At 48.1% G+C, this 16687-nt stretch overlaps 2 protein-coding genes and 1 long non-coding RNA gene across 6 annotated transcripts; 1 reads left to right on the plus strand and 2 right to left on the minus strand.

The window, feature by feature from the left end:
• Positions 1-141: 141 nt before the first annotated feature.
• KLHL10 (kelch like family member 10) lies at positions 142-5312 on the minus strand. Of its 3 annotated transcripts, none has more exons than XM_006199254.3 (5): positions 4976-5312; positions 2713-3202; positions 1383-2000; positions 772-921; positions 142-556 (listed from the first exon to the last, which is right to left on the minus strand). In XM_006199254.3, the coding sequence occupies exons 1-5, from the start codon at positions 5167-5169 to the stop codon at positions 182-184; spliced, it is 1827 nt and encodes a 608-aa protein (XP_006199316.1). In that variant the 5' UTR covers positions 5170-5312; the 3' UTR covers positions 142-181. The 3 variants fall into 3 exon arrangements, with proteins under 3 accessions (XP_006199316.1, XP_072795433.1, XP_072795435.1); XM_072939332.1 differs by having other exon boundaries at positions 2878-3202; positions 4976-5296; XM_072939334.1 differs by lacking the exon at positions 4976-5312 and adding an exon at positions 4756-4825.
• A 1260-nt stretch (positions 5313-6572) lies between these two features.
• NT5C3B (5'-nucleotidase, cytosolic IIIB) lies at positions 6573-11466 on the plus strand. Its single transcript, XM_072939335.1, is given in 7 exon segments — positions 6573-6801; positions 8315-8399; positions 8958-9028; positions 9961-10110; positions 10113-10166; positions 11023-11173; positions 11176-11466. Coding segments are annotated over 7 exon segments (801 nt in total). The 5' UTR covers positions 6573-6627; the 3' UTR covers positions 11292-11466.
• LOC140686172 (uncharacterized) lies at positions 9970-16390 on the minus strand. Of its 2 annotated transcripts, XR_012059766.1 has the most exons (4): positions 16284-16390; positions 15103-16157; positions 13086-13307; positions 9970-11283 (listed from the first exon to the last, which is right to left on the minus strand). It is a non-coding gene; the product is annotated as an uncharacterized lncRNA (long non-coding RNA). The 2 variants fall into 2 exon arrangements; XR_012059765.1 differs by having other exon boundaries at positions 15103-16390.
• Between the last annotated feature and the right edge of the window lie 297 nt (positions 16391-16687).

Raw genomic sequence — 16687 nt, forward strand, 5'->3', positions numbered from 1 at the left:
ACTATGCATCATTGAATATAATTGCTTTCTTCCTCCCATCTCACTCCCTTCAGTCATCCAACCCTTGGCTCCCTTAAGTTGAACATTTTCCAGTACTCTTACAAGTTTAAACACTGCATTTATTTTAAAAAAAAGAATTAATTCTTATTGCTTAGACTTTTTATTAGCTAAATGAAGAGGCTCATACAGGTAGGGTACTTGTCGAAGCGGAGTATTTTACTTCATCTCGCAGTGCTAATCCTGTGAAGTTGTCCCGTCTAGCTGCGTATTCCCCAACGTTGGCCAGCCCTGGTACCACACAGCAGCTCAGAGCACTTCGGTATATGCTCATGTCATGAGCATCATACCACTCGTCGGTCTTTTCATCATAGCACTCAACGTTAAAGGTGGTGGTAAAGCCATTAAAGCCACCCACCACAAACAAGAGGTCGTCTACCACCTCGATGCCAAAATTGCTACGAGGATTAAACATAGTGGGGATCGTGCGCCAAGTGTTAGCCACTGGGCTATAGGCTTCTGCACTCCTAAGTCGGTTAGCTCCGTCAAAGCCGCCTACCTGTGGACAGCAGAGGAAACGGCTGGCTGTTAACCATCACTTCTGTTCACTGAGGATGCCCTCTTTGGGGGGCAGGGAAACCAGTGATTTTATACCTCCCCTTTCCACTATCTTCCATGGGAGAAAAGCTTTCAAATTATTACCAATGGTAATTGTAAACCTCTTTGCTAATACAAAATCTAGGGCTATCGTTTTTGTTTTGTACAAAGACTCACTGCATATACGTGTTCTCCATAAGCAATTACGCCTATTCCACTCCTCCTGCTTCTCATGGGTGCTATGACTGTCCACTGATTACTCTCAGTGTTGTACACTTCTGCTGTAAACAGGCATTCATTTCCATTAAACCCACCACATATGTAGACCTGTGTGAAGAGAGTTCCAAGATTATTAAAGCTGTTACTCCTGGGGAGTAGAAAGGGTGTGAATGTGGTAGTAAGGTGAAGGACGTTTCTGTTGCGTCTGCAATCTGAGTTTCTTTTTTCCTCACATACAAGCATTGCTTTTTAGTAAGTAAAATCACAGAAAGAGGGGAGGGTGTAGCTCATTGGTAGAGTGTGCTCAGCATGCACGAGGTCCTGGGTTCAGTCCCCAGTACCTCTGTTATAAATAAATAAGTAAACCTAATTACCTCCCCCCACCAAAAAATAAGTAAGAATCACAAAAGATAGATACAAAGGGCCACTTAGTCGTTCGATGGAGGAGTTAGTATTACAGAGTAGATACTGCCATTTCTGTTTTCCATCCACCCCTAAAAACCATTATTTCTGGGCCTGTCTGCTTTCACATTCCCTAAAGCCGCTTCCCTTGCCATCCGGCATCTTACCTTTCCATAGAGTGTTGTGGCACTCGCATCACTCCTCTGTTCGTGCATGGGAGCAATGAGTGTCCATTGATTGGTCTCTGGCTCATAACGTTCAGCCGTGTTGAGACGCACGTAGCCATCAAATCCTCCCATGGCGTAAATAAAATTGCTGAGGACTGTCACACTGACATAGCAACGTCTGGAGTGCATCGGGGCCACCTGGTGCCAAGTTTTCTTGACTGGGTCAAAACGCTTAACACTATTGAAATAGTCTACGCTATCGAACCCCCCAATGATATAAACATAGCCTTTCAGATAGGCTGCCCCATGGTAGGCACGGGGACTCTCTTCCTCACAAGTGACATTCACCCATCTGTCTGCCCGAGCATCATATGCTTCAATGGCATTGGTGGGGCTCCCACCACTCCAGCCACCAATTGCAAATAGGATGGCGTAGGGCAGGCGGGGCCTGGTGAGTGGGTTGGTGAAGTCAGAATTTGAAGGTCCGTTCATGTTTAGGTCATACATGGCCTTCAGGGCATTAATGATGACTGGTTTGCATTCCTCACTGTCTTTGACATAGTCATTCATCTTAACATTGTTCATGAAGTATTCAGCATGCATTAGGGCCAGGCGAACCTAAGAAGGAAATAGAGAAAGTTATTCAGATGAGGTGAGGGTTCTGGAAAATCCATGTCCTTAAGACCACAGTTTTACTGTCTGCCTCTGAATTGCAGTAGGGTCATGTTTTGTTTTGTTTTTGTAAATTTACAACTCATAGTTGAAATACTTATTTTTTGGAGGTGGTATACATTTGGATGCTGAGAATGAGCTAATAGAAGCTACCTCAAATGGTCACAGAGCTAGGGCATTCCTTGGCCACTGGACAGGATTATTAGACCAGAAAAAGCTGTGGTCATCATTCAGAGGTTGGATACCTATGTCTCTGTATGCAAAATATATGAATTAGCACCAAATGGCTAAATTGAGTGCAAAACTCATGGTCTGGTTTCTAGTCCAACCCCTGTCACAGAAGGGGAAGGGTGAAAGGAAGACTAAAATTCCTTGGAAGGCCTGCCCTCTCCTTCCCCCACTACCAGGAAGAATTTTATTCAAAGAGAATACAACTAGGGTAGAAGGAACTAGCTATGCCAGGGGCAAAGAAAATTGCAAAATTCCAGAGAATAGCAGGAGACGCCGTCTCTATGTGTACATATATAAGTGTATGGACGTGTAACTACAGCCCTGGAACCTGTCAGAACATCTGAGTCTGGCTCTTGGGACAATCCCTCTGGGATAAATGAATTAAAAGTGAACAATTAAGCGTCCCACAAAAAAATGACTAAATGACCTTGGGAAGCAAAACTGAAATATGCTGCTTCCTATTTTGGGGGTCATGAGAAATCCATTTTAAAATGGCCTCAAATACAGCATCTTCTTGTTTGACGTTGAGCTCATCTTTCTCAATGATATCCTTAAGTTCAGTGACTGAGAGCTCTAAAAACTCTGCTGAGACCTTCACCATCTCCTCAAAGTTGTGCAGTATGAACATGTAGGCCTTCTGCCTCAGCTCAGGGCAGTAGTAGTAGTCTGTGAACTTGCAGATGCCGATACAGTTATCCAAACACAGCTCCGACTTGAGGAACTCACAGCAACCCCTGACAATACCCATGATGTTAAATTGGTCTGCAGCAGCCAGCAGCTTCTCCACGTTGTCAGGTGTGATGGGGACGGTCCGGGTGTACGCATATTCAATAATTAACTTCATCATGTCGGGGGAAATGCCAGGGATGTTGTATACCTTCTTTTCAGTGTTGTTCCAGCCACTTGTAAACAAAGCTCTGGAAAAAAGAAAAAAATGAGCAGTCACTGAAACATTTCTCTCCAGTTTGCCACGCTCTCCCCAACATTTTCTTGTTGCAGACAGTTTGGCCATTTTCCAAATAGTACACAGTGAATACACTGGAAATAAACTGGTGTGAGGAAGGGGAGGGGGAGGGCTGGCTTTATACAGTGGGCAAGAGAACCTTTCCAAGAACTTTGACTTTTGTCATTTTTATTCCTATCTTCATGATAAGTAGGCCTTTCCCCCATTTTCTGGATGGAGAAATTGGAACCCACAGCTGGAGTAAGCCCAGTAATCTGTCTCAGCCCATTGCCCACCAAATGCTACCTTGCTGAAGGAAATTAAACTTGAGCAAATACTCTTTTTAAACAAGTATATTCAGTCAGCACATATCCAGAGCCTGATCACCTCTCACCTCGTATTGCTTCCTTCTTGGTGCAGGCCACCACCATCTCTTGCCTAGATTATTGGGTGTCACCTCCTGACTGATCTCCCTGCTTCTCCCTTTGACACCTCCAGAGTTTATAGTCTTCTCCCAGCCACCAGAGTGAGCCTTATGAGTTTATGCTCCTCGTCTACTCAGAACCTTCCACTGACTTCCCTTGTTCCTCAGAGTAAAATACAAAGTCCTTACCAGGGACTACAAAAGTCCTCTGAGATCTGGACCAGGAATACTTCTCTGACCATATTCCTTCTGGCCTTCTCGCTTTGTTCCAATCCTGCTGGCTTTGCCTCACAGCTACCTATTGGGCTCTGCTATGGAGCTAGGTACTTTTCTAGGTGTCACACGAGACAGTCCCTGGCCTAATATATTTTTTGCTTCTTTTTTCTAGGAGGTTTAAGGGATTATGGGCTCTGAGACCAAATTCTCTAGAGAAGAGGTCTGCAAACCTACAGCCCCTGGGCCAAATTCAGCCTACCTCGTTTTTATGCTGCCCATGAGCTAAGAAAGGTTTTTACATTTTTTAAAGGGAGGGAAAAATCAAAAGATTTTGTGACACCTGGAAATTACAATAAATTCAAATGTCAGAGTCCATAAGTAATTTTATTGGCACACAGCCATGCCCTTTCATTTAGCATTGTCCATGGCTGCCTTCCCACTACGAAGGCAGAGTGAAGTCGTCGCGACAGAGACTATATGGCCTGAAAAGCTTAAAATAGTCATTTTTTCTTTTTGTATACCGTGCTCTAGGGATAGTTGAGAGAATTTTTAGCAACAGGTGGGATGCATTTATCTTATCTTCATTGGAATTGAGTACTCAAACATTTTCAGCTCATGAACAAAATAGCCCTTAACTTCCTAGGTTCCAATGATTTGGGCTCAAACTCCCTTTTTCTCCTAATAAATACTTCCTTTGTTCTTTCCTCTCATCCCCCTTCCCATCCTCTCAATCCTTGTTAATTTATCACTCTGTTTAAGATAGTCTCAGATAGGGACTTAAGGAGTGGCTGAAGTGGCACTGTCATCTAGGTTTAAGTAGGAAATCCAGTACAGGTGTCCAACCTTCCCAAAGTTTGGTTTATATGAAAATCAAAGAGAAAAAGCACCTGGCCCACCAATAGTTGACTGAAATCCAGTTGAAAATCAGAGAGAGAGAAGCTTTGGCCCAGGCTGTACCTCTACAGAAGACAAAAGAGCCAGTCTACAGGAGCCCAGGGCTTTGACATTGTCCCTAAGCTTAAGATAACAGTGTAGGAAACATAAAATCAAAAGGGCTCAGAATGAGCCCAGTTCCCCCGTTGGCTTAGTTCAGCAACCCTGTTATACCTAAAGTAGGAACTGCAGCTACAGAGGATGTTCTTGTGGGCATTGAACTCAAAGCCATTGACCTTGATGACCACGTCACAGAGCTTGCCCTCCAGCCTAAGCTCGTTGAAGATCTCACAAGTCATCGCACTCATCTTCCTTTCCATGTGAGGCTGGTGGAAACGTGTGGAGGCCGCGGCGCTCTCCATCTCCATGGCACCCTGGGACCAGTGGGGAGAGGCTACTCTCCTAGGGTGTCGGGGAGTGTTGTGGGGGGCCCCTTTAGCCAGCTGTCACTCCTTTTCCCTACTACATCTTTCATATAGGGCCCATCAGGCAGCCAAAGTTCCAGAATCCTGGGCCTGCAGTGAGATCACTCTCAGGATTGTGCTCTCAGGCTCTGGAACTCTCCCCTGTCCCTGTCCTCCTTCTTTCTCCCCTCCCCCAACACACCACCTCAGGCTGAAGACCACCCCACACCTTCTGCAACCAGTAGCAGGACTGTGACCACCAACACCACATACTACAATAGAGGGAAACAAATCTGACTCTATATTGGATCTGTTCCTTTAGCTGTAACCACTGTGCCCTGTTTTCTAGGCTTATTCTTGCCAGCTCTGCAACCTTTTGTAAATGAATATTGCCTTTAGCCTGTCTGGTAAACAGAAGAACCTTCTCTCAAGGCTCTGAGGATATTAACACTTCTGCACTTATATAAAGATAAGTTGCAGAATAGAAAATAACCTCTGTTTTGTTGGAAGTTTTGCCGGAGTACCATGACCTGGCCTACGTGGACAGCTGCAGAAACAAAGAATTCCTGCAGCAAGAATTTTGCAACAATCAACCACATCCTCTCCCCTGTTTTTCTGTATAAAAGGACCCTGTATTCTGATTGGAGGAAGACGGTTCTCCAAGACATTAGTTTGCCGGCTTTCTGAATGAAGTCGCTATTCCTTGCCCCAACACCTCGTCTCCCGATTTATTGGCCTGTGGTGCAGCTAGCAGAACGAGTTTGGACTCAGTAACAATATGAGTTTTGATTTACTCGAGTTCCTGTTGCCCAATTCAGGTGCTCAGTTCCGCATCTCTGTAGCATCCATTCACCTTCTTCCGCAGCCCGGCACCTGGCTCCCCACTGAGTTCAAGGAAGTCAAGTCAGAGGAGGTAGCAGGGAGAAGTTAAGGCTGATTGGCTTTCCTTCTGGCCCAGCTGTCCATGACTTTCCTGCCCTCTCATTTTCTTCTGTGATGAGGAGTGGGCCCGGTGAAGGAAGCACTTTCTGGATGTCCAACAGAACTCCCTTTATGGCTCTTTCACGTCCCCTCCCATCATGCAGCTCTTTTGTTATGCAAACTGTAAGCCTGGAAATGACCGCTCTGGCTAGGATTTTTGCTCTAGAAAGAGTGGCAACCACGGAAGCCCAACCTCTTGGGACCCTTTCCATCCTCAACATAGGGCCCTCCAACAGGATTTTCACCTAGCGCGCCCCGCCACCCGCGCGAGGCCGCCTGCCTGTCGCGGCTCTGCGGGTAGCCGGGCCTGCAGCCCGCGGGCCCACCCCAGGCCCGCCCACCCCCGGCACGCCCATCCCCGCCCAGGCGGGAGGCGAAGCCTGTGCAGTACGGCCGTGAGGGGGCCGTTGGCCCAACGCCTCAGACCAGCGTTTGAGCGCCATGACGGAGGAGGCGAGGCGAAAGAAGGGGACCGGCGTGGGGCGGGTCCCGACCCCCGGGCTCTCCAAGACCCACAGCGGGCCACCCGGGTCCCGCCGCGTCACCGCGGCCTGTAGGCTCCCCTTGGGCTCAGCGCCGTGCCGGGGTCAGCCGTTCTCTCGGGTCTCGGGACAGGTGAGCACCCTGATGAAGGCAACGGTCCTGATGCGGCAGCCCGGGCTGGTGCAGGAGATTGTGGGCGCCCTCCGCAGGGGCGGGGGAGACCGCTTACAAGTACCGCCGGGGGCAAGGTGGGGGCGGCCGGGTGGGGTTGGGGGATGGCTGGGGAGGCTTTTATATTTCTAAAGCCTGTCTCTCTGGAGATGCCTTTTTTTTTTTAACACTTTTTTTTAAGTGGAGTTCGTGGGGATTGAATCCAGGACTTGGTCCATGCTAAGCAGGTGCTCTCCCACTGAACTATTTCCCTCCCACCAGGGGATGCCACTTTTAGCTTAAAGTAGGTTCCCTCTCCAGTAACTGAGTACCTTTGGCAAGTCACTTTTTTTGGTTTCTCCCATCCCTGATTTTAGCAACCTCCAGAAAGCTGCGTCCACAAATAAGACAGTAGGTTTGAATGCTCTGTCTAGGATAAAGAAGCTAGGGAAAACTAAGATTCTTGGTGCTGATGGGTTCCTGAAGAAATTAATAAAGGCAAAATTTATGTAAGAATTCTTTCTTTTCCTTTTTCAACAGTTATATTCTTGTTGAATTCTCATATTTTTAGAAAAATTCTCACACAAGAAAACATTGAGAATCTTAACACATTTAAGGAATTTTCTGTCTTCGACAAGCTTGGTATTTAACCCTCTTTTGGACTGATGATTGGGGATTCCATTTGCTCTCATATTTTGAGACCATGCATATATTAAAATTAGAATTCTTTACTTAATCAATTCCCATTTTTATTGGGTATTGTTACTGACCCATCCCGTGTGACGCGTGGTCCCTGAAGTGGCTTCCCTAGAGTGTGGAAGTTCCTGGCATGTGGAAGGTGACCTTTAACCAGAGAAGGTACATAGATGCTCCCCGTGAAGGTGGTCCACCTGACGCTGGCAGTGTGACAGTTACCCCCTAACATGCTGCGTCCCAAACTATAGCCTTCTAGTTTCACTTGCGTGATTTCTGCCATATCTGTGTAAATTGCCCTGCTTTTAAAGACCTGAATGTAATTAACTTGCAAAAGAAACAATCTTTTATGAAAGCATGAGTTTGATATGTTAGTTTTCCTTCTTTTTCTAACATTGAAATGAATCCAAAATTACTCAAATGAAAAGTGTTTTTATCCATTTCCCCCCCTACAAAGTTATCTTGCCTACCACCTGAGGAAGTGTACCTATTTGGGGAAATACAATATTAAATCAGTTCTTCTTGGTTAAGTGCTGATGTGATGCTGAGCTAATTTGTAACAGCCACAGCAGCAAAATCCTAATAACCTCTCATCTGAGAGCAAAAGTTCTTTATATTGTTGATGCTTGGACCTCACTCTCTCAGGGTGAGTGCAGAGGAAAGTTCAGCTGTGCAGACCCAGTCACTCCATCACATGAAGTCACATCTAGGTGTGATTTTTTTCTCACACTGCACAGTAAGCCTCTGCTAGGGAAAACCTGATGTGGACTACTGGCTTTTCTCTTCATTTTGGATGTCACAGCTCAAAGCACTCCTTCACCACTATTACCCAGTTGAGATTGACCCACACTGGACCATCAACGAGAAGTTGCCCCACATGGTGGAATGGTAAGTGACGGTGGTGGTGAAACGCCGCTGGCTCTCACAGTGGGTTGGTCTGGGAGAGGGTCTGTCTTTCCTGAGCTTTGTTGAGGAGCAATCTCCTGCACCTTACCGAAGGCCACAAGCCCAGGTGTTAGAGCTAACTGACCCAACACAGCCAGCGTTACTTGTGGCTGTGGCTACAGTAGGGGGCTTATGGGGAATCTTTGGAATGAGTTAGAAAACTTTTGGTTTGGGGTATTAAGTGCTTTGGGGCGATAACCCTCCTAAGGAAGCCAGTATCACTGGGCAGAGCTCCAGTTCTCCAGAGAGTGGGGTCACAGAGGAAGGGACTCAGGAGAGCTTTGACCTCAGTGTCATCTCGCCAGCTCTCGTCTCTACTGTGTTGTGTTGCTCTCTCACCCTCTTCCTTTAAGGACAGCCAGGGTTCTTCAGGAAGTGGCTCTGGGGGAAAAGAGGCTTCCTCTGCCGTCAGTACTTCCAGAAGGGACACAGCCCTGAGATGGGAGAGGACACTTGACTTAGTGGTTTGACTTGGGGGTTTTGTGGGGCATCTGTTTCCGGGTGGACCAAAGCGCATGCTCTCCTATGGCAGCAGAAGGTCCAGGGCTTTCAGACAGCCCCAGTGGTGAGAGTCCGATGCAACACTCAGGTGAGCTGCCTGCTCTGGAAAACATTTCTGCCAGACTGTTTAGAATGGGTTTGCTCACAGAAGAGAAGGCTGGGAAGGAGTGGAGAGGAGTTTGTTGCTGGAAGAGTCAGAAGAGACATGGCACCGTGAGCAGCTGACGTGGAGAAGGTCTTCTTTTTCCTCTCTGGGCACAGCCAGGGGATTGTCTACCCCTGAGTGTTTCCTCAGAAGGAGTCTGCCAGTAGTGGGTATGGTGTGAATATGACCAGGGTTCCATCTCCTAGAACAAACAGTATCTAGCTCCTTGTTCCCAATGGTAAAAAGACTTTTCAAGTCCCCATGGTGACTGGCATTCTTTACCCAGACACGAGCTGGCCAGCCTGGGACCCTTGATCATCCATAGCCTCCACAGCGCAGCTCTCTCTGTTGGAGCATTCTTTACTGGAGGAGGGTTGAGGGCACTTAGAAGGAGTCGACACGGGTCCCTGCCCGCAAGGATTGTATCTTGATTGGGGAAAGAGGCTAGCTCACGGAAAGCCAGGGGAGTAGAGACATGTACAGACCCAGTAAGTGCCCGGGGCGGTTTGGGGTATTCCCCTGCAGAGCTGCCCCAGGACAGCTGCCTGGTTGTATTTCCTCAGGCAAAATAATCCAGGAACAAACAAACAAAAAAATAGGGGCTCATTTATATGAAGTTCAGGGACAGGGAAAGCTGATCAATGGTGATGTGAAGTCAAAATGGCTTTGACTGGGAAGGGACCCTAAGGAACATTGATCTGGTTAGTAATTACTTGGGTGTATACATATGTAAATATTAAGCTGAACATGTAAAATTAGTGCACTTTAACCATTTACTGTATGTGTTTTGTACCTCAATTTAAAATGTTTAAAAAAATTTTTTTAAAGTAACCCAAGTAGAAAATAAAGAACAGTAGCAGAGGCAGTGCCATTTCAGAACCCATTCATCTCTTTTCAGGGATGGATACAAGATGTTCTTCAACACCCTCTTCCAGAACAGCATTCCCCTCTTCATCTTCTCCACGGGCATTGGAGATATTGTGGAAGAAATTATCCAGCAGATGAAAATGTGTTTCACCCCAACATCCACATTGTGGCTAACTACATGGATTTTGATGAAAACGTGAGTCAAATCTCATTTGGGCGGGGCCTGGAAGAGGGGTAGGGACCACCAGCTAGGGGGCTTCTCCCTAGACATGAACCCTGATGGGGGAGGGGAAGGCATGCTGGCTTCTTTCCTCCTGGACAGTGATTTATTAATTAATGCCATCTAAAGACAGTTACTTTTGAAGGACCCACTTTTGGGTGTTTGGACAACAGTCAGCTCTCTGCCAGGGAGGACCTAGTTTAGGGGTCACCCAGGCTCCATGTCACTGTTGTGGATCATGTGCCATCCGAGGTACTCAAGGGCTTGGCTTGGACTTGTTTTTCTGGAGCTAGAGGTGGGCTACTCTGACTTGCCCATCTTCTGACTTCTTCCCCTTAAAACCAATGGCTGGAATTTTCATCCCTTGGACCCGTGGTTAGGGTGTGGCCCACAGCTGAGGTGAGCTGGAGCAGTGCTTGCATCACAGGCCGTGTGCCTCCGCCAGAGGAGGTGACTGACAATATTTGATGGTCCCTGTTAGTTTAAACCAGGGGGTGTAAACTTCTTCTGTAAAGGCCAGGTAGTAAAGATCTCAGGCTTTGTGGGCAGTACAATCTCTGTCACAACTACTCAACCCTGTCGCACACAAAAAGCACCACAGACAAGATGTATACAAATGGGCCTGGCTGTATTCCAGTAAAACGTAATTTACCAACAGGCTAAATCTAGCCCACGGGCCCTCGCTTGCTGATCCTGAGTTTTGACTGCAATGAAGTTCTGGCACTATCTATGGCTTTCTGGATTCCCTTTCCTCTGTGGCAGAGACAGTGGGAAGCTGGCCCCAGATGGATCCTTATAGCCCTTCTGTCTGTCCCTTGTCTTGATGATTTAGGGTTTCCTAGGGGGATTCAAGGGCCAGCTCATGCACACATACAAGAACAGCCCTGTGCGTGAGTACGCCAACGACTTCCAGCAGCTGCAGGGCAAAAGCAACATCCTCCTGCTGGGAGACTCCACGGAGGACTGCACTATGGCTGACGGGTTCCTGAGAACATTCTCAAGACTGGCTTCCTAAATGACCAGGGCTCTTCAGGGCCGACTTCTCCATCAGTTCCTGTTAATAGCTTATTGAACGCCTTCTGTGTGCTGGACACTGTGTGAAGTATAAGAAGTAGAGGTTAGACACAGCCATAGTCTCAGAGGAAACACAAGAGATACAGTGGCTACAGCTGCGTGTGCGGCACGTGGCATGACCTGAAGGTCACAGGGACTTCATCATAGCCCACACTTCCTGAGTGCTCTCTGTATACCAGTCGCATTAGCCAGTTAATCAGTACAGTTGTACTCTGAAGTTGTGACTGCTATACCCAGTTTACAAATAAGGATACTGAGATGGGGGTTAAGTACCTTGCCCAAGGTGACATAGTTTAGGAAGTGGCTGGGCTGATTACCAGTCCTCTTAAATCGTACCTGTAGGGCATGATTGAGGTGGGCGATAATAGATGTTTGGGATGTAGGTTTATAATTTAGAGAAGAAAAACACAAGAACAGACCAGAGGTTGACAGGGGTGAAAAGTAGTCATAAAGGGGCACAGCGTGGCGTCAAACTAGAGGGCCACCAGGCCTCGCCTGCAGTCAGCAGGTGCTGAGTGAAGCCTTGTGAAAGTTCAGTCCAGAAAGATGAGAGGTGACCTCTGGTTTTTTTGTTTCTAATCCTTGGGACTCCTTTTCACACTGACACAAGGGTTAATTGCGGCAGCCTCTGCCCATGGCCATCTGTATCTCCAAAGGGCAGGTCCCAGTAACCTTCAACTCCTCCTGGGGGGTGTCACAGCTTGATGCCCTCCTCTCCAGCCCCAAGTGGTCAACCGCAGGCAAGGCAGAAGGCAGGGCATTTGGGGGACCCTCAGGCTCTCCTCCCCAGGCAGGGTGAGGCTGCATTTATGCAAGACCGGTGGTGAGGGGTGAGGGTAGGGCTGGGGCCAGGTCACAGGTGGGAAATGGAGGGGACAGGCCATTAGTGGCAATGCAGACTGAAGGCTAGGGTCAGTGTGTCATGGGGATTGGGCTGGGAAGGGGGAGGACTCTGAAGCAGGGCAGTCTCAAGGCCAGTATCTGTGGGATTAGAGGGCTGCTGTGCCCCTGCTCATTGGTGTCTCAGCCATCCCGCCCCTCTGCGGCCCCGCCCCCTAGCTCGCCAGAGTGCTGCAGCCCTGAAGCCTCGTCCCGGACTCTGCTGGGCACTGTTGGATCCTGAGTTAGAACTCTGAACTGGACTTGGAGCTGCCACAGCCTGAACCCATGAAGGCTGTACTACAGCCTCCTCAGGTGGCCCCAGAGGCTGAGCGGGGTTCTCCCGCATGTCTGCTGCAGGGCTGTAGGACGTTCAGCCTCCATCGTGGCTGCTGGAGTTATGGTGAGGCCCAGATTGAAAGGTTTAACTGTGACGAGTTTGAATGCTGAGCTTCAGCTTGAGAGCTGGAACTGTCAACTCACGATGCACTGGAGATTGTGCTACAACCACCTCCTGAGGTGGCTCTGAAGGCTAGCTGGGGCCTCCTGCTGTGCTAGAGAACGTTGTTTTGTCCCTAACGTGTTCCAGGAGTGGGGCTGGGAACTCCTGTTGGATTGGAGAAGACTCCTCAGTGGGGTCGCAGGTTTTCGCACCCCTTGGTAAGCGCATGGGGAGATTCAGGTGAGAGATTAGAGGATTGCAAAAGACAAGTCTCGCTCAGCCCAGGGGAGTCAGAGGTCAGCGGGACAGAGTCCAGGGACCGTTCCGGGGGCTGAACTGCCTGGAAGAGCAGCCACAATGGTTGCCACACAGAAGAGGGGTCGTGGGAACCAAAAGCATGTGTACATGATCTGCACATGATTTGGGCACAGTGACCCTCACTGGCAGGCACACTGACTGGAAGCCCAAGCGTTATGGCAGCCTGAGTTTTGGACTCTTACCTCCTAGAGATGACTGGTGATCTTCAGCTTAATCTACACCTGCAGCTTTGATGTTACTACCTTTGGGTTGAGGCAACAGAGCTGGGGCCTAATTCCGATCCCAGCCTACCACTGGAACCTCCTCTGGGAGCTTTTGATGCTGGATCAGCTTGTCATTCCCATCTTGACATGGAACAGCAAACTGACATGGCCCTGTGGGCAGCTCTCCGTCTGTATTCCTGTCTGGGTATGGAAGCAAAGTCTCAGTCAACTCCTGATGAGGCTGTAGAGAAGGAATTAAAGGAGTAATTAAAGTCCCCCAGCTCTGAGTTGGAGGTCAGCTGGATAGAGTCCAGGGACCATTCCAGGGGCTGAACTCCCTGGGCCAGAAGCCAGAGTGGTTGCCAAGCCAAGAGCCGCAGCAAACAAAAACACTGTGGAAACATGATCCAAAGACAATTTGGGCATAGTACCCAGGCCAGTGGGACACTGGCCAGGCACGCTGAATGGAAACCCAAGCGATATGGCAGCCTGGCTACATGTGCGCCCCTCCCCTGCTTCACCCCCCATCCTTTATTTATGACACACCTTTAGTGACATGACCTTTATTAGGTCAGGGTGGAGATCCAACCAGAGTCAGGCTTTTTCCCAGGGCCCAAGCTCTCCTTCCCAACTGTATTTCGACCTGTTGTACCACCATCATTCTCCTCATCAACATATTTGATTTTTCTCTTTCCTGTACACCTCCCCCCACTCCACCAACTCTAGGCAGTTACTAAATCTTGTCGGTTTTTCCTTTGTAGTACGCTCAGGATTTCTCTTCTGCTCTTGTCACAACCACTCCAATTCAGCCCATTCTCACTTTCCTCCTAGATTTTGCTACAGCATTCTATTTGGTCTCCCTGGATCAAACTTTCCTCTCTAGATCACACTACATATGGAATCTAAAATAAGCTTCTTATTTTAATCACTTATCTCTTTTCCCTGAAAATTTTCAATGGCTCCCTTGTATCTTATAGCATATTTTTCAAACCCCCATTTGTGACAGTCAAGGTTTTTCATAAACATATCTTTCATTGCTGCCTAACCCAATTCTTTACAGCTAGATTGATCTATTAAATCCTGATGATTCCTGCAGCCACATCTTTCCCTAGACTGTACTCCCTATTTTTACTCTAACAAATCACAGCCAGTCTTTTAAATCCCAGCTAAAGTTTTAGCTTATCCATGCAGTTTCCCCTGACCGCCACACCCCAGTGATTCCAGGTTCTGGTTAATTACAGCACCTCTCTGTATCTCTTTTAATACTCAATTGAGTATTAAACACATCACCTCCCTGTTAAGGTGTATTCCCTTTCTTCCCAGCTATTACTGTCATTTTCTGGAGACAATGCCATACTTCTGTGGCTCTCACGGTACTTAGCTTTGGGTTGGGCATAAATTGGGTGCTGTATATAGAAATCCAGGGGGCAAAGATGAGTTCTCAATATAACTGAGGGATCAAATAATAATAATGGCTAACACTCAGATATATACTAGGCACTGATAAAGAAGCTTTACATGTATTGACTCATCTAAATCCTATGAGATGGTGACTATGATAATCCCCATTTTCCAGATGAGGAAATTGAGTCACAAAGCTAACAAATGGCAGACCTGGATTCAAACCCAGGTAGTCTGACCCCAGAATCTCTATTCTTAACCACTTTGTTGTATTACCTACAATGGGATGGGGAGAGGGCCATGGTGCTGTAACGAGGATGGAGCAAAAATGAGAGAAGAGTAGATGTTAAGAAATTAAATAATGGAGTAAAAAGTAGAGAAGGAAAAAGAATAAGAGCAATTATAAGTAAAAGACTGGAGAAGAAGGAATGATAGTAAGAAGGCAAATGAAGATAAGAAATTGCTTATAAGACAAACAAAAGGTAAAAACAGTCAAATGTGAACTGTGGAGACGAGGAAGACCCAGGAAGACCTCAAAGAAAGGCTGTCAGGTCAGGCAGGATGCAGAGAACAAATGAGGAAAAGCAATTCTTACAGGACGGTGAAGGTGCCGTTGTAGCTGTCGGGCTCCGGCACGGGCACTCTGCAGAGCCTCGCCTCTGGGCTGACACCAGCGCAGGACAAGGTCTCATTACTGCAGATGCAGAGCTCACAGACGTTTATGCTTGTGGAAGAATTCTTTTCTCATTGCTCCTTTTCTGGGGTATATGTTACAGAATGCATCCCTGAAGACGGAGTCGAAGAAGAAGGTGTCTTAGGTGACCCTGGGTGTTGAGTTACAGTAAATTCCTGGTCTACCTCATGATGCCTTAATGGTTGAACTAAAACCTCCTGAAGTCCTCCCTCCTCCTGAGAGACTGAAGTGCCTACTTCCTCAGGGGCCTCTGAAGGCTGAGACAGAGCCCCTGCTGAAGGGGAGGTGGTTCTGTCTCTTCCGTGGTCTCTGGAAGCTGAGCCTGGGCCTCTGCCTGGGGTGGAAGAGGTTCAACCTTCTCAGGGGTCTGCGAATTTTGAGCAGGAGCCTCTTGCTGGGGTGGAGAGTCAAACTCCTCAGTGTGCTCTGGACAATGAGTTTGGGCCTCCTGCAGGGATGAGGACATTTCAGCCCCCTCAGGAGGCTCTGGAGGTTGATCTGGGCTTCCCAGAACATTCACAGGTAGGTTCTCCTCAGGATAAAAGTCATCCATACTGGAATCCAAATAATCATCGTGCAACTGTTTGGCAAGTCGTCGTTGGTGAACTAAACCTTTCTTCAGGGTGAAACAATAAACTTTGTTGGTTTTGAACTCTTACCACCTAGAGGTGGAACAAGTATTTCAAATGACTGGTGATCTTCGGCTTCATCTACATCTACAGCTTTAATGTTACCTTTGGGTCGAGGAGACAGAGCTAGGGCCTGATTCTGATCCCAGCCTCGCACTGGAACCTACTCTGGGAGCTTTTGATGCTGGATTAGCTTGTCATTCCCCTCTTGATGTGAGACAGCCACACCTCGATATGGCCCTGTGGGCAGCTCTCCATCTTTATCCCGGTCTGGGTATAGAAGCAAAGTCTCAGTCAACTCCTGATGAGGTGGGGCCAACATCTGGGCTGTAGAGAAGGAATTAAAGGAGTAATTAAAGTCCCCTGGCTCTGAGTCGGAGGTCAGCTGGACAGAGTCGAGGGACCATTCCAGGGGCTGAACTGCCTGGAATAGCTAGCACCCACAATGGTTACCATGCAAAGAAGAGCCACGGAAGCATGATCTGCAGACAATTCGGGCACAGCGACCCAGGCCAGTGGGGCTCTGGCCAGGCGTGCTGAATGGAAACCCAAGTGATATGGCAGCCTGGCTACACGTGCACCCCTCCCCTGCCTCACGCCCCACCCTTTATTTCTGACACACCTTTAGTGACATGACCTTTATTAGGTCAGGGTGGAGATCCAATCTGAGGCTTTTTCCCAAGGCCCAGGCCATCCTTCCCCCAGCAAAGTTGACACCTCCAGCCAGGCCCTCTCTCCAACCCCGGCCTGGCCCCCAGCATGATGAGGCAGGATTTGGTTTGCCGACCAGAGTGGCCCTGGACTCCAGCAGTGCAGGGGTGGGGGTGATGGTGCAGAGCTTCTCAAGGAAGTCACAG

Source organism: Vicugna pacos, chromosome 16 (assembly GCF_048564905.1).
Source record: "Vicugna pacos chromosome 16, VicPac4, whole genome shotgun sequence".
Lineage (NCBI taxonomy): Eukaryota > Metazoa > Chordata > Mammalia > Artiodactyla > Camelidae > Vicugna > Vicugna pacos.